Source organism: Gallus gallus, chromosome 18, assembly GCF_016699485.2.
Source record: "Gallus gallus isolate bGalGal1 chromosome 18, bGalGal1.mat.broiler.GRCg7b, whole genome shotgun sequence".
NCBI classification, from domain to species: domain Eukaryota; kingdom Metazoa; phylum Chordata; class Aves; order Galliformes; family Phasianidae; genus Gallus; species Gallus gallus.
The window spans coordinates 10,477,326-10,498,428 of NC_052549.1; the positions used below are offsets into that span (position 1 = coordinate 10,477,326).

The 21,103-nt window shown below is 63.1% G+C and overlaps 3 protein-coding genes across 7 annotated transcripts; 2 read left to right on the plus strand and 1 right to left on the minus strand.

The window, feature by feature from the left end:
- Positions 1-11,244: 11,244 nt before the first annotated feature.
- LOC101747660 (probable low-specificity L-threonine aldolase 2) lies at positions 11,245-14,236 on the plus strand. The gene is made up of 8 exons (XM_015295564.4): positions 11,245-11,424; positions 11,606-11,730; positions 11,862-11,945; positions 12,265-12,353; positions 12,543-12,728; positions 12,801-12,938; positions 13,021-13,213; positions 13,375-14,236. Exons 1-8 carry the CDS (start codon positions 11,282-11,284, stop codon positions 13,704-13,706), a joined length of 1,290 nt encoding a protein of 429 aa, XP_015151050.2. The 5' UTR covers positions 11,245-11,281; the 3' UTR covers positions 13,707-14,236.
- Positions 14,237-14,657: 421 nt separating this feature from the next.
- On the minus strand, positions 14,658-18,143 carry AFMID (arylformamidase). 5 transcript variants are annotated; one of them, XM_004946295.5, is made up of 11 exons: positions 17,909-18,143; positions 17,714-17,804; positions 17,453-17,557; positions 17,329-17,377; positions 17,058-17,143; positions 16,912-16,984; positions 16,466-16,563; positions 16,122-16,200; positions 15,761-15,896; positions 15,274-15,378; positions 14,658-15,114 (listed from the first exon to the last, which is right to left on the minus strand). In XM_004946295.5, exons 1-11 carry the CDS (start codon positions 17,936-17,938, stop codon positions 15,085-15,087), a joined length of 882 nt encoding a protein of 293 aa, XP_004946352.3. In that variant the 5' UTR covers positions 17,939-18,143; the 3' UTR covers positions 14,658-15,084. The 5 variants fall into 5 exon arrangements, with proteins under 5 accessions (XP_004946352.3, XP_015151055.2, XP_015151052.2 ...); XM_015295569.4 differs by lacking the exon at positions 15,761-15,896 and having other exon boundaries at positions 16,190-16,200; XM_015295568.4 differs by lacking the exon at positions 15,761-15,896 and having other exon boundaries at positions 14,971-15,114.
- Positions 18,144-18,293: 150 nt separating this feature from the next.
- TK1 (thymidine kinase 1) lies at positions 18,294-21,057 on the plus strand. The gene is made up of 7 exons (NM_204898.2): positions 18,294-18,421; positions 18,650-18,681; positions 18,761-18,874; positions 18,956-19,049; positions 19,155-19,244; positions 19,329-19,448; positions 19,570-21,057. The coding sequence occupies exons 1-7, from the start codon at positions 18,356-18,358 to the stop codon at positions 19,726-19,728; spliced, it is 675 nt and encodes a 224-aa protein (NP_990229.1). The 5' UTR covers positions 18,294-18,355; the 3' UTR covers positions 19,729-21,057.
- Positions 21,058-21,103: the final 46 nt, after the last annotated feature.

Below are 21,103 nucleotides of genomic sequence, written 5' to 3' on the forward strand. Positions count from 1 at the left end.
CGGACAGCCCATCAGAAAGGCAACCCTAGGGCCAGGCATGACCTACAGCCCACAGCAGCTGGGAGGGACGGAGGGACAGAGGGACAGAGGATGGAGAGAGGTCAGCACTGCATGGAGCACCCCTGGGCTGACAGGTAATTACCACCGGTGTCTCCTCTCCTTGCACCGGGACGGGGTGCAGGAGCAGCTCCACAGCCACTCGGGGTCGGTGGCAGTGAGCAGCAGCAGTGTTGCCCACCAGGGCTATAGAGCGAACCCCGATCTCACGGCACACCCCTCACGCATTTCCTCCTGCTCTGCTCCGCGCTCTGCAGCACCAGGACGTTCCCACATCCACCGCCACATTTCCCAGTAGGATGCAGGAAAGGGCTGTGCAGCAGCTGGGGACTTACTGTAAATGGCACCACCTGCTCCTTACATGGCAATTCATCCTGCGGGGCCAGGGCCGTGGGGACGGTTGGGAACAGGGACTGAGACATCTGCTCCCTGGCACATGCTGTCGGGAAGCTGGATCTCAGCCACGGCGCAGTGCTGTGGGGCCGGCCGTGGGCTCAGGGCAGCAGTGGGTCACTGTGCTGCCAAGGAGCAGCTCTGCAGTTTGGCGTCCCTGAGGCCCACGGGCGCTCCGTGCCCCATAGCATCCCCAGCCGCTCCAGGCTGCGGGCAGCGCGTGGCAGCAGCAGGACCCTGCGCAGGGCCAGGTTGTGTTTTGGGTTGCAGAAGTTAACAGAGAGGCCTGTGTAAGTCTCCATGGAAACACCTCTCTGTTGCTGTATCTCCAGTGAGACCCGCAGTAAACTGGCGGAGGGAGCCAGCAGCTGCAGATTCCTCACTTCTTCCATCAGCACTGCTGCTGGCAAGGCTGCGCTGCCCAGGCTGCCTCCTGCCGGCACACCCACGGGACCCCGCTGCTGCACGGTGCCGCGCCGTGCCCCCCATCCCGCTACCCCCGGGCAGCACACAGAGCCCCCATCCCTGAGGGCAGTGCCAACCTCTGGGGCGGCGAGAGTTGGTGGTTCTGTGCTGCGAGGAATCAGTGCAGCCCATGCTGGCAAGTGATGAGCACCTGGAGCCACGCACAGCACGGGCTCCCAGTCCTGCAGGGGTGCAGAGGGGTTCTGATGCCCACATGCTGCAGCATACAGTGCTCCGGATCGCTGCCGTGCTCCCGGGGGGGCACAAACACAGAGAAATGACACCGGGGCCGCCACGTCCTACCAGGGCTCAGAGCACGGGGTGGGCACGGGGCACCTCAGCTACACAGGCAGAGTTCCCACTTCCCCTGGAGTGGGCTCTGGGGGTGGAAACTCCCCCTTCCTCCCCACCCCCCCGCGCATCTCCAGAGCGACAGAGGAAGTTTTCATCCCAGCCGCAGCAGCTGGAGGCCCAAGAAAGTCCTGACATTTCAGAGGAACGTTTCAAACAAAGCCACGTTGCTGTGGCGATGGAAGCCGCAGGACGAGTCTGGGGCCACGGCCAGGGATGAGGAGCAGCAGCGCAGCGCCAGAGGTGCCGTGGGACGCATCCCTGCCAGCCCCGCTCCTGCCCATAGCGGGGGCCCAGCGCTGGGTGCTGCCCTGGGACAGCTGTGCCTGGGCTGAGCTGAGGGTCCCAGAGTGCAAACAGACCCCGTCCCACTTCTCTGTGCCTTCTCTGTGCCAGTCCTGCTCCCTCCCCCACCCCCCAGCAGTGACCTCAGCCCTGGCCACGCTGCTCCTGCACCTGCACGGCAGGGAGAGCTGGCACCGTGCCCGCTGATGGCTGCAATGTCTCTGGACACAGTCACGCTGATGGCACAGCACGGGAGGTCCCCGTGGGGCTCCGGGCAGCGGGCAGCCGGCCGCCCTGGGTGTGTGTTTGCCGAGCGCAGTGCGGCGTCCTCGGATGACCCTGGCAGAGCAGCCGTGGGCAGGTGCCAAACCCCAGCCCTGGAGCATCCCTTGGCCTCACATCAGCCCCAGTCTCCTCCCTGTCACAGCAGCCGGCAGCCGTGATTCTCACACGCAGCCTGGGATGGGGCGACTGCATGTGGGCCCGGCATCCACGAGCCCGGCACTGCCGCTCCCTGCCCAGACCTGCTCGCCTGCCCACTCCCACTGGTACACGATGCCCTGGGGCTCTGCACGCCTGGCACACCGCACCTGTCCTACAGCTCCTGAGCACATGGGCAGAAAACAGCTCCAGTCTGCGTCCAGATCACAGCCTGGGGAACGGAACAAAGGAACGGAACAAAGCTGGAGAGGTGGGCTTTTCCCCATCACTGCCCCTATGCCAGTGCTGCAGAGGAAGCTGTGGAGGGGATGGAGCAGCGGGATGCTCAGTGCCAGGCTGGCCAGGGAGCAGCAACCACTGTGTGCTGTTATCCAGAGTCTAAGCAGGAGTCCAGTGGCTGCACCCCATGCTCCAGGTGAGGTGCTGTGCAGCGCTGCCACGCTTAGCTCAGCAGAGCACCATTAAACCCACTGCAGGGCACAGCGCAGAACCGGGAGGTGTGTCCTGTTGCCTGGAGCCATGCTCTACACATAGCAGGCCTGGGGATAACAGCCCCCATCCCTATTAGGCACCGGCTGGGCTGGGGGCTCCTCCGCGCTGGGCAAGGATAGGCATGCAGCTGATAGAGGTCACAGCTGGAGCAGATGTTCCCTGGAAGGACCCAGGGGCCCTATCTCAGCAGTTAATGAGTGGGAATGGGAGCACTTTACTGTAATTCCAGCAATTACATTGTTCATCCTTGGCAGCCGACACCAGTTGGTGTCCAGTGCCATGGGATCACAATAAGCCACCTGGCACAGAGACCTGGCAGCGCGCCGTGCCTCCAGGCAGCCGGCCAAGGCTGGGCAATAAAGGGCTGCAGAGAGAGGTGTGAGGTACGGTAAGGGCCCGCCCCAGGAGTTCCTGTCACCCACCCAGCCCCGGTGCACAGGTGCCGGCCAGCCAGGAGGGGCCGTGGCCCTGCAGGGGTCACAAGGGTGCTCCAGGAGAGCAGGGTACTCCAGCTGCCCCAAGGAGGGCGGCGAGACACCGGCAGGGAGCGAGGGAGCCCACGTACACTGGGCTCAGAGGGGGGGCTCAGGGTTGCCCCCCCAGGCTGCCCTTCCCGCACTGCCCACCCAGCCGTGCCCGCTGGGTGGTCCCCTGCCATCCCCAGGGCTGCACGGGAGCAGGGGGCAGTTGGCACCCAGGGGACAGGAGCAGGAGCCCTGCTGAGTCATCACTTTGCTGTTCTCATTTTTCCATGGTGCCGTTGTGCAGTTTGCTGGAAGCCAGTTAAGAACCATGACTAATCTGTTCTCAAAACAAGCACAAAGAGAGCAGAAAGGTTTGTGCAAACCCCACGGGGAAGGAGGGCTGAATCACGGCTCGGGGCTGGAGACAGGCGAGCAGCTGGGAGCAGCTGGAAGTGCCTGGGGCAGAGCAGCACCCGTGGGCAGCACCTGCATGGGCACGGGGTGGGCACGGGAGCTGCCAGGACCCCCCCACACAGTGAAGCTGCACCAGGCAGAGCTGGGGAGCAGTGAGCTCCAGGGGTTGAGGAACACGGGGCCTTCGGGCATTGGGCAACGCAGAGGTGCGGTGCGCAGAGTCCGCACTCCCATCCCATGTCCCTCCCCCTGCAGCAGCCCACCTGCTCGGGAGGCCCCGGGAAGGAGGCAGCAGGGGTTTGCTCTGGCCGGAATCGGGCATCCATTGATTTGCTGTTATTAAAACCAGAGCTGCTGTCGGGAACTCTGCAGTCTGGCTGCCCTTGCACGCGCTTCCTGGAAGGGGCTGTCCCGGGTGCCCTCGCGGTCCCACCGAAGCACCTGGTGCACTCCTCGCCATGGCGGATGGGATGCACAGCTGGACCGCAGGGGGATGAGAACGGAAGGGAACCCAATGCTCAGCACCTATGGTCCCTCAGCACCCCTTCTGCTGTGCCCAGCTGTGCCGACGCAGTGATGCCAGCGGGGGCTGAGGGCAGCCCCATCACCCCACATCTGGTTCTGGTGATAACAAGGGCTCAGCAGCACACGCTGCCCCTTTCATCTGCTTCGTTGAAGAGGGTTTACTGGAGAGGCGCAGTCATTGCTTCCAGCCTGGCGGGATGAATCACACATTGCAGGAATTCTGCCCAGGGGCTTTTCTGTAAGAGCGGTGGAATTTCGAAACGGCCAGAGGGAAGTTACAGCCCGTGCCCTCCTTGGGTGTGTGCAAACCAACACGCCGAGTGTGTCCCTGCTCCTTGCACAACCACCCATGTAGGAGGTTCCTGTTCCCACCGCCCACACGTGCGATGCTCCCCTGCTCCTGTGACCAGCTCTGCAGCGCTATTGCGGGGCACAGACACCCCCCGTGGGCACCTCCTGTCCAAGGAGAGGGGTCCTCAGAGCCCCCAGGGCCAGCAGGGGACGAGCCTGGCTCCTCAATGTGGTGCAGGTGCCCCTGGGTCCCCCCGGCTGCCCCAGCCGCAGGCAGAGTCCTGGGCTCAGTGGAGCTGCCCGTGCTCAGTATCGCACTGCTGCTGCTGTTGTTTGCTGTCATCTCAGCAGACAGACACGGTTCAGGGCCCCCCAGCTGCACTTGCACCCACAAGCAGGTGCTGAGAGGAGGGGAAGTGTTCAGCCCCAGCTGCAGTGGAGACGCGGTCCCAGCAGCATTCCCCCTCCACCCAGCTGGCGGCACTGTGGATGATGGGAGCAGTGGAGGCTGCGGTCGGGGGCCGCTCCCTGCAGAACCCCGGGGTACACCCCTGGGTGCCCCCACAGGAGCTGATGCATTGAGCCCAGGTGGGCGGCGGGGCCGTGTGGGTGTGGGTTTCTCTCAGTTTCTACATGTTGCAGAAACTCCTTCCCAGTGACAGCAGAGGGGTTTCTTGATAAAGAGGGAAATACACTCAGAGCAGGAACTGAAACATCACCTTTGAGACTGGCGGCTCTTCCTCTAAAACTGCCACCCGGCAGCTTTACAGTAACAGGACTGCAGGAGCAACGCAGCTGCCCCAGCCCCATAACCACTATGCGTGGCCCCATCTCCGTTCTCCCACGTGGATTCATCCCGGCCTCCTCTCCTGCCAGGCATCCCCAGAGCTGCCCTGGCATCCGTGGGGAGTGCTGCGATCCCCAACCAGTGCTGAGCCCATCCACCCTGGGGACACTGGGTGGGCACCAGGTGAGTGGGGGCAGCAGGGAGCTCTGGATGGAGAGGGGGCTCTGGCAAACCTGGCTGTGCAAAGCTGGCAGGAGCTACTGGGGAGCTGCCCAGAGAGACAGAGACAGGTCCCTGTAGGTCCCAAAGAAACAAAAGCAACCCCAGATGAGGAGAGCAAGCAGCCCTGATCGCCCCAGAGCTGAGCGCATCGCTGTGGGGAAGCAGAGATAACGTCCCGCTTCCTGGCATCTCCCTTCCTGGACAGAGAGCTGCTGGAGAGTTGCTCCAGGAGCAACCTGCATAGGGAGGCACCTTCCCAAGTGCCCCATTCCATACAAATCAGCTCCTGTGAGCCCTGCCTGCAGCATCCCTGCTGTGCTGGGGACGCAGCCCAGCGCCTCAGACTTGCATCGCCGGTACCACCTTGTGCTGGCTGCTGCAACAGCACATCTGCCACAGGCAGCCCTGGTGCAAATGGCCCATGTGCAGGGCTCTGTGGGCACGGTGGTGCTTCCCAGCAGTGGTCATGGGCCATGGTGGTGGCCACCAGCCACAGCTGCAGCGCTGCTTCCCGGAGGGCTGGTGATTTGCCTGCCCTGCTTTGCATGTCTGACGTGCCCAGGGGCAGGGGGACGCTGGGCATGCGTCATGCATGGGGTGTATGGGCAGCACAGTGTCACCACACCAACCCCACAGCCCTGACCCCACAGCAGGGTGCAAATGGGGCTGAGCCATCCCCGCAATGTCCCCCTGCCCCAGTGGCACTGAGCACACAGCAATCTCTGGTCTCTGCAAGAGAGGTGAGGGGCGAGGACCAGGACACGGCAGGACTTTGGCCATGGGGAACTGCTTTATTTTGTTTTACACTTTCCTGGAAACAAGTGGCTGAAGGAGCCACTCCTGCTGCCTTGCTGGGAAGCCAAGGCTCCCTCCCCATCTGCCTTTCCAGGATGCTCCGTGCTCAGGGACTGCCTTTGTCTCTCCCAGGAGCTGCTCACAGCCCAGATGGACTCTGCAGTCACCACTGGGGCTGCTGTCTCCGACCTCCCCCAAAACCAGAAGGGCTCATCCAGCTGTCCTGAGCCCACAGATAGCACTGACCCTCACAGGGCAGAGCCCTGGCCCCACAGGCTGTGCATGGGTCCCCTCCCAGCAGGCAGCACCCGCCAGCCCATGGGCTGCAAACCTGTGCCCTAAGGCTGAGCAGCCCCAGCCAGCCCCGTGCATTAGCACCAGGTTGATTTATAGAAATCCGATGGCTGGGGCTGCCAGTGCCTCCTGCCAAACCTCATTAACGGCTGGCCTGGGAGCAAGGCAAACAGCTCATGCAGCAACAAGGAAATCCTTGTTTAAGCATTTCTGGCCATGCATGGCCCTTCCCCTCGCACCCCGGGGAGAGGAGAGGCGGAGGAGATGTGAGCCTCAGGCCCGGCTGGCGCAGCCCAGGGCAGCCACAAGGAAGGAGGCAGCAGGGATCATAGCATGGGCTGTGCAGGGTGGGAGCCCCCAGGAGGGTGGGAGGCAGCAGGAAGCGATGGGGGCACGGCACAGGGCTCTGCCCTCTGCACCTCTGTGCCTCGTTGCACTTTGTCTCCGGTCTCTGGTGCAGAGCAGCATGGACGGAGCTCCCAGGCAGAGCCTCCCACCTCTTGGCGTCCCCACACAGAGCACAGTGGGTGCCGGGCATGAGAGTCTGCATGAGGCTGTGTGAGGAAGCGCCGGTACCAGCAGCGTCCTGGGGCAGGCACGGGGCAGCAGCACGGCCATCCCACGGCCCTGGCACCGGCACTCTGCCGAGCAGCCTCAGCAGCCCGCATCCGCCTGCCCCGTGTGCGGCGTGGGATCTATTTCATCATCTGGAGAAAAGCATTTACTGCCAATAAACGGGCTAATTAATTCTCCTCAAAGACCTCTCAATTATTCATCTTGGGCCACAGAGAAAACAATTACAGCACTTACCTCAGCCCTGGTGGGGCCGCCACAGCAGCCGGCGTGGGGCTGGGGCTGGCAGCAGGCAGGGCACAGCGGGCAGCCAGCACCACACGGCACCGAGCCCCACGCAGCACCCTGCTTCCTTGGGTGCCCTGCCCAGCCCAGCCCCTCGTAGGCTGGGGAGGCTGCCCTGGACACCGGGGCTGAGGATGGTGCCGGCCAGGTTGCCCGCCCATCCACACGGCTCACGGTTGCCCACCACTCCCTGCAGCGGGGATCAGCTGTGAGGGGAATCGATGCTGCCCGCACTGCTCATCACTACAGGGCACGTCCCAAATCCACCCGCGTGCTGCCAATTCCCACTGCATCCTCTCCTCCAGGGCTGAGGCAGCACTTTGTGCCCGCCCTGCAGCGGGCTTCTCTCCCCATCTTCACTCATCTGCCCCACGCCTCCCGAACCGCAGCGGTGGGTGATGCTGCCCGCAGGGTTCAGGCTGCATCCCAGGACGCAGCGCTGGGGAGCACCGACTGCCCCGCATCCCGCAGGAAGGGGCCGTGCTCGGATCCCCTCGGACACGGGCATCCCTCCCAGCCCGCGCCCGGCTCCCGCTGCCATGCGTGGGGCTGAGTCCCTCCTCCCGCGGTGTCAGCATCACCTCGGGAAGGGAAACACATCGCAGTGCAAACACAGCGATGTAAGGGCAGCCGCGACCCGCGTGCAGCGATCCCAGCGCACAGCTGCATCACCCGCGCGGGCGCTGCCATCCCTGTGCTCCCTGTGAACCCACGGATGGGACTCGAAGTTCTCTCCGGGGCCGGTCCCGTGCGCTCCTCCCGCGGTGACACCGTTGCCTCTTCTCTCCCAACACCTCACGGCTGGGACCGGAGGGCACCGGAGCTCCGTGGGAGCTCCCCGCTCGCTCCGGGGGCTGTGCCCGGCCCGGGCCCGCCGCCCGCCGCCCGCCGCGCTCCCACCTGCGCCCGCCCGGGAAGGGTTAAGCGCAGCGCGGCCCCCACCCCCCCAAGGCAGCCAAGGGGCGGGCCTGTCGGGAAGCCGGGATTTCTGCAGTGGTTTTACTGGAAAAGTTGTTGCCGGCGGAGGGAGGGGTCACCGGGCGGCCCCGCGGCCGGCAGGTTGGATGGGGCGCCCGGCGCGGGGCGGCTGCAGCCCGGCGGGCAGCGGAACGAGGCATCGCCGGAGCCCCCCTCGGACCCCTCCCGCGCGGCCCCCGCCGGGCCCGGCTCCCCGTCCGCAGCGGCTCGGGGCTGCCCCCGCCCGGCCCTGGGACCGCTCCGCCGGGAGGAACCGGCCCCGGCGCGGAAGGGGTGTCCCGGGGGAGCGCGCTGGTGACGAACGGTCGCGCTCTGCCGGAACGGGATGGGCGCTGCCCGATGCTCCCCCAGCGCGAGGTTGGTTCTGGGCTCGGGTTCGTTGGGTGCTGCAGGTGTAAGCAGCTGCTGGAGCGCCCCAGAGAGCTTGAACGACCTGGCATAGGTGGCAGCACAGCACCGCGTGGTGTGGTGCAGCACAGCACAGTGTGGTATGGCACAGCACCATATGGCACGGCACCAAATGGCACAGCATCACACGGTACAGCATGGCATCACACAGCACCATATGGCACGGCACCGCATGGCACAGCACCACATGGCACGGTACAGTACAACACGGCACCAAATGGCACAGTGCAGCACGGCGCAGCGCCGCATGCCCAAGGCCTGGCTGTCCCCGAGGCCAGCTGAGCCAGGAGCCCAGCACGTCCCAGTGCTTCCAGGCATTGCTCTGCAGTTCCCGACAGTAGGAAATCACTTGGCTCCACGGTTCCCACCGCTTGGGAATGATTGATACTTGTGCTCCCCCTGCCCACCAGATCCAAGCAGGGCCTTCCAGGCTGGCGGGCTCCAGCACACGGGATGAGTTATCACACCCCACAGAGCACACGGCGAGGCCACGGGGCCAAGGCAGCGCCGGAGGAAAACACCCTGAGCACATGGCCAGGGCTCGGGTCCCTGCCAGGCGCTGCCGCCAGACCTCCTCACCCGGCACCCTGCAGCCCTGCATAGCACGTCCCACAGCTTGCATAGCTGCAGCAGCACCAGTCCCAAAACAGAACCTCGCGGCACCCAAACCCCACAGTGGGGCCACTGTGGGACCCATCCTTGGCCACAGTGCCAAGAGCCTCAGTTGGAGCAGGGCAGCAAATGGGGAGCCCCCACTTCAGAGACCTGCTGGGGGGGGGGGGGGAGGGACAACGTGCCAAGGCTGCGGCCCTCAGACCTCCAGCTCCCAGAGCTGGTGGTGGTGGCCGGGACAGCACTGCCGTGGGCATGGGCACAGTGCCGAGACCCGGCTGCGCTCGGAGCTGCCTGTGGGGCCGGAGGCAGGGGGGAGCCCGGCCCGGCTCCGGGAATCGCCCCGGCGGCTGCCAGCTCCCGTGGCAGGGGGAGGCGTAGGGAAACCCGATCCTCCCCAGCGGGATGCGGGCTCCGTTCCTCAGCCAGGGCTCAGCAACTAATTTTAGCCCCAGGGAGGCACCTTCGCAGCATGAGCTCAGCCCGCAGCGGCCGCACGTTCAGTGGGGCTGGGAGCTGTGGGGACAGAGCTGCCAGGTGGAGGTCACACACAGCCCAGCCCCACAGAGCCCCCTGGCCACCCGCCAGGCGCCAGCGGTCCCCCCGCTGCCCGCGTGCCTGTGGCCTTGGCTCATCCCCGCATGTGGCCGTGAACCTTCCTCCCAGGGTCTCCAGGTACCGGGGGCCGCAGAGCATCACAAGCAGAGCCCCAGGGGCTCCTGCCAAGGAGCCTCGCCGTGCAGCGGCTGCCATGGAGCTGCCACGTGCCAGGAGCAGCAGTAGGGCGCGACGCGGTCCCCTGCCCACAGCCACGGCCGCGCTCCCCGGCCCTGGGGCTGCCCCATGCTTACTGGAAGAGGAAGCTGCTGGGAAGGCAGCGTGTGCGGCAGGGGAGCCTCGGGGAGGAGAGGCGCGGGGAGCCGGCAGAGTGCGGCCGGCTCTGCTCCCAGGTCCAGGGCCAGTAACGGGAAGCGCCTGCTCTCAGTGACGGTAAATCAGATCGGGGAGATTAGAGGCCTTTTTGCCTAATCATGAGCGGCTTGAAGTTGGAGGACAAGTTCCTGGAACAAAGAGGAAATGGAGGCAGTAAATAAAGAAAAACTGTTAACATGTGGCCCTGCGTGTGAAAAACGTCTCCGTGAAGGACTGTTTATGGCTCACTCATCGGCAGGGTGACAGCTGCAGTGAGCCGGGGGCTGTGGGGGCTCCACGGCAGGGCCTGGAGCCGGGCGATGGAGGAGGGCGGCAGCGGCATGGGCAGTGCATGGGGGACATGGCACATGGGAGGGATGGACACCTCAACCCAACCCCCAGCGCTGGCTAGAAGCTGCTGAGTGCTACAGGGTGCTCCCCACAGAGCACTGCAGGACGGCTCCATCCTGCACAGCATCCCACGTGTGGCCTTCTGCCCTACGGGATGAGGTGGTGGTCTCGCTGCCATGCCATGCACGTGCCCCATTGTGCACCACACGGGTTGATGCCAGCAGCCAGATGCCTGCGGGTCCCCCACCCCCCCCCCCCGGTGCCAGGAGAAAGTGCTGAGCATTGCAGCACTGCCCACAGCTGACACCAGCACGGCTCTGAGCCGCGTGTACCCGGCAGTGCCACAGGGCCCCGTGTCAGCTGTTTGCAGGGCAGATGCAGCCAGAAGCTGGAGCCGATTCCCATCAGCAAAGGTCACTCCGTGCCTTTCCCGTCAGCAGCGCAGCAGCAGCAGCCATCGCCATTGAACGCGCCGCTCCGTGTGCGTGCAGAGCCGCAGCACGTGGCCGGGCAGGGGCTGGCAGCCCTGTGCCCCCCGGGATGCGGGGCACCCTGAGCGCATCGCACCGAGCAGTGCCTCCCCGCAGCCCCAGCCTGCCTCCGGCACGGGGACAGAGGCGTGGGCTGTGGAGGGTCAGCGGGGCGGCTGCCCCGGGGTCCTTTCGGGGTCCCGAGCGGCAGCAGAGGGGCGACCGGCTGCGCCCGGCACCGCGCACAGCAGCGCTGGGACGGGGACCCCGGGCGGGCTCTGCGCGCCGCCACGCTGCGGCCCCGCCGGGGGGAGCGCACGGCCGCGGGCAGCCGGGCCGGGGCCGGTCCCGGAGTGGACTACGTGCCCCGGGAGCCCTTGCGGCGGGGCGGTCCCGCGGTCCCGGCGGTCCCGGCGATGCTGGCGGCGCGGGGCGCGGGCACTGCGCTCCGCAGGGCGCTGTTGCTCGGAGCGGAGTCCCGCCGCGGCGGCGCGGCCATGGCGGGGGACAGCGGGCCCGGGACCGGCGCGGGGTCGCTGCGGGGCGGAGCGGCGCTCGGGTGCGTGCGGAGGTCGCGGCCGGGCTCGGCCCTACCCGGGGGGGGGGGGCTGTTCCCAGGGCAGGAAGCGGTGGCGGTTCGGTTCGGCGCAGCGGGGCGGGGGGGGAGGGGGGGTCAGGGGTGTGCAGCGCCTTCCCGGCAGCACAGACCCCCCCCCCCCCCCCGCTCGCTGTCCCCGCAGGCGGCCGCAGCACGTGGTGGATCTGCGCAGCGACACCGTCACACAGCCCGGCGCCGCTATGCGGAGCGCCATGGCCCGGGCCGCCGTGGGGGACGACGACTACGGCGAGGACCCCACGGTCAATGGTGAGCGCGGGGCCGGCAGCCCCTGCTGCGCTGTCAAACTCCCTGGGCCGAGCGAAGGGGTGTGCTGGGGAGGAGACGGCTGTGGTTCAGACCTCTTTCCCACCCTTGTTCCGCACGTGTCCTCTATGCAGAGCTGCAGCAGCTGGCTGCAAGAATCTTGGGGATGGAGGATGCCCTTTTTGTACCCACAGCCACAATGGCAAACCTCATTGCAGGTGAGTGCCCAGTGCTCAGTGCTGCTCTCCCTGCCGGGGTATGAGCTGGGGGTTGGTTCGTGGCCTCCCAGCAACGGATGGAGAAGGCAAAAGCAGTCCCACCCCTCTGGGAGACTCGTGGTCCTGCTCAAAAAGCTGCTATGCTTTCCACCCTAAGGGCTGCAGAGGAGGGCTGGGGGAGCTGGGCCTGAAAGCTGCAGCACTGCAGCACCACTCTGGGGCCGCTCTCCCTCTACCCATTGCAGATGAGTGCCCCCCTTCCCGCTGGGGAGGCACCCACCCCCACACTCACACGTTGTGCTCACTCCCCTCCCCCCAGTGATGTGCCACTGCCAGCGCAGAGGGGCTCAGCTGATGCTGGGTGCCCAGGCCCACCTGCACGTCTATGAGCACGGCGGGGCTGCACAGGTGGGTGCTGCACTGCTGGGGAAGTGGGGGGGTACCGGGGGGCAGACAGCGGCTTGCTGCTGCCCTCCTCTGGCTGCAGGGAGATCCCCTCAGGGTCTGTGACGGCATCACCCGAGCCACGACTGGGGCTGATGGACTGGAGACTGAGGCACAAGGGACAGCAGGACAACCTCCCTGCTGCCCTTGCAGGTCGCAGGAGTCCACTCACAGGCACTGCCGGACCTGCCTGACGGTACCTTGGACCTGGAGCAGCTGGAGCTGGCCATCCGTGAGGCCCATGGCAGCCGCTACCACCCCCGCCCTGAGCTCATCTGCCTGGAGAACACGCACAGCTCAGCGGGCGGCCGGGCACTGCCCCTCACCTACCTGCAGCAGGTGGGAGCTGCCAGCGGGGCTGAGGGGTCCTCGCAGCACAGCACAGCTCACAGCAGCTGTGCCCCCACCCAGGTACGTCTGCTCGCTGAGCGCTACGGGCTGCGGGTGCACATGGACGGAGCACGGCTGATGAATGCGGCGGTGGCACAGGACGTGGAGCCGGCGCGCATCGCCCAGCACTGCGACTCCGTGTCCCTGTGCTTCTCCAAGGTGAGTTCACACAGGGAGCCCGGGGCAGGGGCACAGCGCTCAGGCTGCAGGCAGCGCTCACACCGCCCTCCTGGATCTGCAGGGCCTGGGAGCCCCGGCCGGGGCCGTGCTTGCCGGGCGCCGGGCATTTGTGGCAGAGGCCTGGCGGGTGCGGAAGCTGCTGGGAGGAGGGATGCGGCAGGCGGGCGTGCTGGCGGCTGCTGCCCGCATCGGGTTGGAGCAGGCAGAGGAAACGCTGCGCAGAGACCACGACAATGCCCGCCGCTTTGCTCAAGGTAACTCGGCCTCCTCGGGACATTTGGGGTTGTCAGCATAAACTCGCTCCCCTGCAGGCTCGGTGCACAGCTGGATCCCGCGCTTGTGGATGGGCCGCAGTGCCTGAGCAGCCTCCTCCTGGAGCACTGAGCTGGCAGCCTGACAGCCTGCACCTCCACAGGCATCAAGGAGCTGAACTCGCCTCTCTGCTCTGTCAGCCTGGCGGCTGTAGAGACGAACATCGTGATGGTGGAAGTGAAGGGGCTGTCCCCAGCAGAGCTCTGCACATACCTGCAGGCAGCGAGCGAGGAGGAGCTGGCTGAGACGGGTCACACTGTCAGCGTCCTGCTGTTCCCCTGGTCGGAGCGCACTGTCCGTGCGGTCTGGCACTGTGATGTCTCAGCCCACGACACCGAGCTCGCTCTGAACAAGCTGGGCTTTGTGGCCAGAAAGTACCAGGAGAAGTTGGCCCATGGCCAGGGCCCCAGTCCTCGCAGCACAGGAGAGCACTGAGTGGAGACGGGAGCGTTGCCTCCTCCCAGCCCCGTGGGAGGGCCATCCCTGCAGGGCTGCAGCAGGCAAGCATGTGGGCTGGGGCAGCTGCTGGCAAAGGGGCTGGGACCTCCCACAGCATGCTCCAGGCGTGTTCCCAACCAGCTGCAGCACCATCTCCACCCCTGCAAGCCAGCATGCAAGCCCAACCCTAGGGAGACCGCAGTTCACAGCTTCCCAAAGGAACACCACACCTCCTGGGGCAAGTTCCTTCCCAGACGTGCCCACAGCTCACACCACCAGCCTGGCCATGCCAAGACTGCTTCCCAGGCGCCATCCCAAGCACTCCAGTCCTCAGCCCACAGCAGCTGGGGCTGGCACGGCCCACTCCACAAAGCCAAAGCAGGACAAGCAGCGTCCAGGGCCTCTGGCTCATGCTGCACAGGGAACAGCAGGGCAGGAAGAGTTCTCTGCAGCCTTCTGTGCTCAGCACAGTTCTTACTGGTCTAGTGAGGCAATTAGGGTCTAAATAAACATTTTTTGGCAATGCAGAATGTTTTCTTCCCAAAGATGCTCCTCCCCTTACTCTGCAGCAGGGACAATGCCAAGGCCTGGTGGTCTCCATGGAAGGAGAACGTTCCTGAGAACGTGCAGGTGCCTCACAGACACAGGAACAGGGCTACTTCCCAGTAACAGAGCTCCTGTCTGACGAGGGCTGTCCCAGGCACAGCTCTGCCTGTCTGCAGGCAGCTCCTGTAAATGCTCCTGTTATACCCTGTGACAGTGGCTGTGTTGCTGCAGGGCCCCTCTGCCCTGTGTGCACAAAGAGCTGAGCCCTTCTCAGAGCAGTGCTCTCCCTACTGCCTGGCACAGGACCCAAGCTCTGCCACAGAGCAGCTTCTTCATGCATCAGCTAAGTATGCTCAATAGCTGAGCACAGCTACATGTTCCCAAGAAGATTTCCAGCCAGGCAGCACTTATTCCTATTTTATTTTATATTGGCAATAAGCAGCTTCAAGGAACAAACCTCAACATCCAGTCAGCCGACAGACCCAAAGCAGGCAGGCAGCCCTGCACACCACAGATGGTCCAGCTCTGAGAACATCCACAAAGCACAGGAACACCTCAATGAAGGAACATCATCACTGACACTTGCCTGTGCTAACTGGAGCTCTCCTGCTGTGAGGGCCTGCTGCTGGCAGGCTGGGAGGAGCAGTGAAGGCTCATCTGCCCCTTAGAGAACCAAGAACGGTGTCTTGGGGCAGCAACTGCCCTGTGCCACAGGGGACCCAATGGGCTGGAAAGAGGAAACAAGGACAAGCACAGGGCAGAGTGCACGAAGGCTGCCTATCATTGCACAGGGCTGTTGTTTGCATCTCCAGTTTGTTCCAACATGTCATCAAGATCTCGCAATCATGTTCAGGATGACCTGGGATGAAGAACCAAATGCTGTGAATGGTGCCTGGCCCCACAGCGCCTCACGCTGGGGGAAAATTGCAACTGCCCTCCCTCCCGGCCTGGCAGATCTGAGCTGCACTTAGGACACCAAAAAATGGTGGCTGCAGGAGACAAGGGCTCTTCCCCTTACCTGAGTCAGGACGTAAGTTTCCTCTGACAGCTTCTCAATGATGTCAAAGTGATCCACGCTGGCAAGATCCAACAGAGAGACAGACCAACCAGCCGAGCGCAGAGCCTGTGGAGAGATCAGTGCTGGCAGGGGGGACCCCAGCTGGGCCCCACAGCACAGCATGAGCAATGGTTCAGCAAGGACCAGCATTCTCCCTTGATGAGGGTGACCATCACGCCAACAGCAGAAATACTGCTCTAATACAGTACGTGAGCTCTTCATCACCAGAGCTGACTGGAACAGCTGGGCCTAATGGCAAGAATAGGCACCTTCCCAAAGCAGGAGGTAGTCCTGATTCAGCAATGCAGCCAGCCCCTCTCTCCTCTTTGCAGCTCTGCATTACCAGCCCAGAAGTCTCCAAGCCAGAGCCCCCTTCACTTTAGGGTTTGCAGAGGGAGCGGAGCAGGTCTAAGTAGGGCAGCCCACACGGCATCCCTGCATAGCTCACCTGGCTGTACTCCTGTGACTGCCTGCGGAACTCCGGGGAGTCGTGCTGGGCCACAGCCACAAGCACCTCACAGGATGCAGCCACAGGCACTGCTTGTGTGACACACAGGATGGGACTGTTCCTCTGGGCCACTTCCCTGAGGAGGAAACACTGCAGTGACAGCCAGTGTGTGCCTGTGTGCACCCCCACGCCCTCAGTGGCATGCACCAGCAAGGCAGAAGGTGCATGGCCTGCACACATGGGCAGAGCAGGCTGCAAAACTGCTGGTGTTTGCCCACAGGCTGCACTGACCAAAGCCACATGTGCTCACAAGCTGCCCATGCCCTTTTCCACATGCTGTCCCTACAGCAGATGGACTCACAGGCTCATGTTCAGTGCATCATTCACGTAGGTGTGCAGAAGGGGCTCCAGGTCATACACACCACTCACCAGAACAGCTCCTGCAAACACAGATGTGGTGGGTGAGTGGCTCTGCAGCTCAGGCCTCCTCATGCTCAAGTCCCGATGGCTCTAGAGGGATAGAGGGAGGCTGCGGAGTTGTACCAGGAGCTCAGATTATTCTTCCCCCAGTACATGCAACCTGCAACCAGCTGAAGCAAGTGATCAGCTTTACAGATTGCAGAACAGTAAAGCGGGAGATGCCCGGGTGCAGCCCCCTGGTGCTGAACACCAGCCCTCCAGAACAGGGGTCTCTAAGGGCACTACCTCTGATATCTGGAACCACACCAAATTCTGTCCAGTCCGTGGACAAGACCATGGCTGCCAGGTGAGCCCCTGCCGAGTGTCCACACAAGTAAATACCCCTAGAGAGAAGGAGCCATATGCAAATGCATGAAGAAGCAGCACAGCACATGCCAGGGTCATCCCAGTTGCAGTGTCCCAGGGGCTGCAGCCTGGCCATATTTCCCTGTCCATCAACTGAGCCATTGTACAGTGACAAAGAAGTGCAGTCAGTGGTGCTGCACCAAGGCAGTGAGGTCTTTATCATAGCTCGGGGCTTCCCCACCCCATCCTGTTTCTGTCACAGCCACCCCCATGCACTAAACCACCCAAAAAGCAACAGGGGCACATTCTGCCTCTGAAAGACCAGACAGAAGCAGTAGAGGCTGTTGGCACAGGGGACAGGGACACCAGCACTGCGCGCTGCCCACCTGATCCTGTGGTATTGCTTCACCAGGAAGGCAAGGCTGCGCCGCACCTGGAGCACCATCGCATCCATGTGGCCTGGGCAAAGTGCAGAGCCAGGTGGGCACCGAGCCACCAAAGGAAGTCATGACCCCTGTTGGGCCCTGCCTACCTTTGGGAGCAATGTCGTAACCCAAGGCCACAACAGCAACACCCTGAGACAGCAGCGCAGGGGCTGAGAAACCCGACGCATCCTTACTGGGGAGGGGAGAGTGAAGCTGCCAAGCTCCAGGGGACAGATGTCCTCATGGGGCTGGCTGGGGATGGCCATTGGGCCCAGGACACCCAAGTCTGGATTTAGTGTTGTTCTCTGGAGAGGGAAGATGTAAAGGAGGCCCAGGAGCTCCCTTCTCAAGGGAGCCCATATCAGAAGTCTGTCTTACCTCAAGCACTGCCAGTATCCACCATGGATGTAGACAAAGACCGGGAAGGCTGCACAGCACAGCACAGCACAGGTAAGCACACAGGCATGACCTCAGCCCCCCGGTCACTGTGCTCATCACCTACTTTCAGAAGAGTCCACAGGAAAATAAATGTCAAGCTTCTCCCCCTCCCCATCTCCATAGGGAACGTGCAGCAAGGTATGTGCAGCAGCCTGGGCCTTCTGCGTTCCTGCAGGGCCAGGGAAGAATCAGCCCCCCAGGCTGTACGCAGCACCACAGCTCCGCGGTGAGCTTTGCAGGCCCGGGTGGGGGCGGTGCCCATCTCGGTGCTGCCCGCCGGGCCCGGCCGTGCCCCCCCCGCCCCTCCCGCAGAGCTCACTCCCACCTGCGGTCGTCACATCGATGTGGGCCTGGATGACGCTCTCGCTGTCCATGCGGCGGGACCAGCGGCTGGGCGAGTACTGCTCCTCCAGCTCCTGCGGGCACACGGACGCGGGGCTGCACGGAGGAGGGCGGCCGGACCCGGGGCACCGGAGGAGGCCTCAGCCCGCGCAGGCCCCGCGCGCCGCCCGCCCCGCACCTCCAAATCCATGTCCTGCCACCGCCCCATCTCCTCTTCAACCACCCGGTCTCACTGCCGCTGGCGGCCGGGCCGGGTCGGGGCACTGGGCGGGACCACCCCTCGGCCATTGACCGCCGGAGGTCGGGTCAGGCCGAGCCGGGCCCGCAACCATTGGCCGCCGGGGCGCGCCGGGCCGGGCCGGGCAGCGGAGCCGAGCTGAGGGCATCGACCCCGCGGACGCAGCGATGACGTCAGAGCCCCGCGCGGGGCAGGCCGGGAGCGCGGCGAGAAATGAGAATTCTCCCGCCTGCGTCCGGATTGGTCGGCGCTGCGGGGATAACTCCGCTCGGATTGGCCGGCGGCGCCGGTCCGTGGGCGCGAGGCTGTCGCGGATTGGCCGGCCGGGCGGCGCGCGCGCGGGCGGTGAATCAGTCGGTCGGTCAGTGAGTGAGGAGCGGCGCGAACATGAACTGTCTGACCGTGCCCGGTGTGCACCCCGGCTCGCCCGGCCGCCCGCGTGGGCAGATCCAGGTAGCGGCCGGGGCGGGGCCGCCGGGTGCGGGCGGAGCTGGGATTGGTGGGACGGGGCCGGCTGGGAGGGGATGCTGGGTCGGGATGCTGGGTCCCGGGGCCGCGTCGGCGCTGTGGCCGTGCGGGGTGACGGGGCGGCCGTGCTGGGGCCGGGTGGGGGCCGAGGGGCCGCAGCGGGGCGATGGCGGCCCCGCACCCTCCCCACTGACCGTGTGGCTCTGCCTCCAGGTGATCTTCGGCCCCATGTTCTCTGGGAAGAGGTAAGGCGGGGCGGGATGGGGCGGGCTGGGTGGGGATGGGGCGGGCGGTGGCTGGCTCTGCTGACTCCTGCTCTTGCAGCACTGAGCTCATGCGGCGGGTGCGGCGCTTCCAGCTCGCTCAGTACCGGTGTCTGCTGGTGAAGTACGCCAAGGACACGCGCTACTGCACCACCGGCGTCTCCACACATGACAGGTGGGCTATGGGCAGGAGGACCCGCGCCCGTGGACACGTGGCCGGGCTGCCTGGCTCACCCTCTCCCTCCCTTCCCCTCAGGAACACCATGGAGGCCCGCCCTGCCTGTGCCCTTCAGGATGTGTACCAGGAGGCGCTGGGCTCTGCGGTCATTGGCATTGACGAGGGGCAGTTTGTAAGTGTGTGGCCAGGGCAGGGCCTGGGGCGTGCACTGCTTAGACGTGGAGCAGAGCACTGCCCCTTCTTCCTCCTGAAGCTGCTGTTTCTGTACCTCCTGTAGTTCCCAGACATTGTGGAGTTTTGTGAAAAGATGGCCAACACTGGGAAAACCGTCATCGTTGCTGCTCTTGATGGGACTTTCCAAAGAAAGGTAAAACATTTTAGTTTTAGTACAGCGGTTGCACTGGAAACCTCGCCAAACCCAGCCAGCAGTACAGCCTCTGTTTTGGTGCAGGCTTTTGGGAGCATCCTCAACCTGGTCCCTCTGGCTGAGAGCGTGGTGAAGCTGAACGCTGTCTGCATGGAGTGCTACCGAGAGGCCTCCTACACAAAGAGGCTGGGAGCAGAGAGGGAGGTGAGTTCCCTTGGAGCACAAAGCACTTCAGCAGCTTCACCTTGCCAACTCTGCTAGTCTAGAAGGGATCTTCTCAGGTAAGCTGATCTCTGCAGAGTCACTCTTCTGATTTCCTTGATAGGTTGAAGTGATTGGAGGAGCAGACAAATACCACTCTGTCTGCCGAGCTTGCTACTTCCAGAAGAGGCCTCAGCAGCTTGGGTCAGAAAACAAGGAGAATGTGCCCATGGGGGTGAAGCAGCTGGATATGCCAGCCTCACGAAAGATCTTTGCTTCTTGATTGCTGCGCTCCAGCGTGGAGAGGGATGGATACAAAGAAAGAAGATAAATGTTGCAGCTCCTGGACTTCAGGTCTTGCTTCCCCCCTTTTACCAAAACTGTCATATGCCATAGCTCTACCTGCCAAACCAAGCTGCTCTTCCTCTGCTCCAAGTACCAGGAAAGAGGGCAATTAGCTGGACCTGGTGGCAGGGAGAGCTGAAACAGAATCTGACTAAAAGAGAGTTCCTTTCCCAGTACGTGGAAAAGAGGTTTAATTACTGATGCTGCCATACAGATGTGCTGGAAAGCCACCACCCCAATCCAGGCTGTGGGGCACTGACAACTTGCCATAGCTCTTCTGGTCTGCTCTCTGCTCCTGGCACATGTTCAGACTTGCCACTGGTAGCCAGGTCATTTGCCACCAAACAGCAATTTTTCTCTCATGTGCTGTTGCTAAATTCTGGGTTTCTTAAGACAGTGTACAGTAACTTGACTTCCTAAAGCCATTTCCTTTTTAATAGAGCCTGAGGAGATTCTCCTTCCCTTACTGTAGAACAGTGGCACTACTTCAACTGACACATTGCAGCAGCCTGGCCCTCTGCAGTCTCTTAACAATTGTGTATAGCCAATTAGCTTGCTGTTAAATCTGCTGTAAATACATGGGGTTTTTTTGTTTGTTTGTTTTTAAATGGAGGAGAGGAGAAGGAAGGCTTGACTTGTCAGCCCGACTCCTAGGCTCATTCTAGCCTTTGAAATTAAAAAGGATTTTCTGCACAAGCTTGGTGCAGCCACTTTGTAAGGGTTAGTGACCTCTGGAGGGTTTGGGGGATCAGGAATTAAACTGTATAGAGTTGGGCTACCGTTCCTGTGAAGATGCAGCTACCTGGAAAAGGGTCTTTTTGAGTGGATGGTTCTCAGCTCTAGTCTTGTGTTCCGCTTCCTCCTCAGCCTTCCAAGAATCCTTGAGCCTGCTGCTTTCCTTGCTGTAACACCTGAAGAATCCTCTCCCGTTGCTTGATGTAGCTTCTGGAAGGAATTTTTACTGCTTGTATAAAGTGCTTTTTCTCATCAGATTCCTTGAGCTCTGAGCGGTAGCTCTTGGTTCTGGCTGGGCTTTGGTCAATCCCCTCTCAAATACAGTGCTCTCTCCAATACTTGTTTACCAGTGTATTGAGGAGGAGGCAGCTGCCCAGGTGGTTACAAGACTGAAACCTCGCTTCCTTGGTGTTAACAAACAATTACAGCTATGGTGTTCACAAAAGCTCATCAGGCCTGGGCTTTCTCCTTAGGGACGGGGGACAGGCAGCAGTGCTTGTATTCTACATTAATAAATAACTTAATGAAATTACCTGTGTCTTATCGGAGTGGTCTGGTTGTGGTTTCCTGTTCACAAA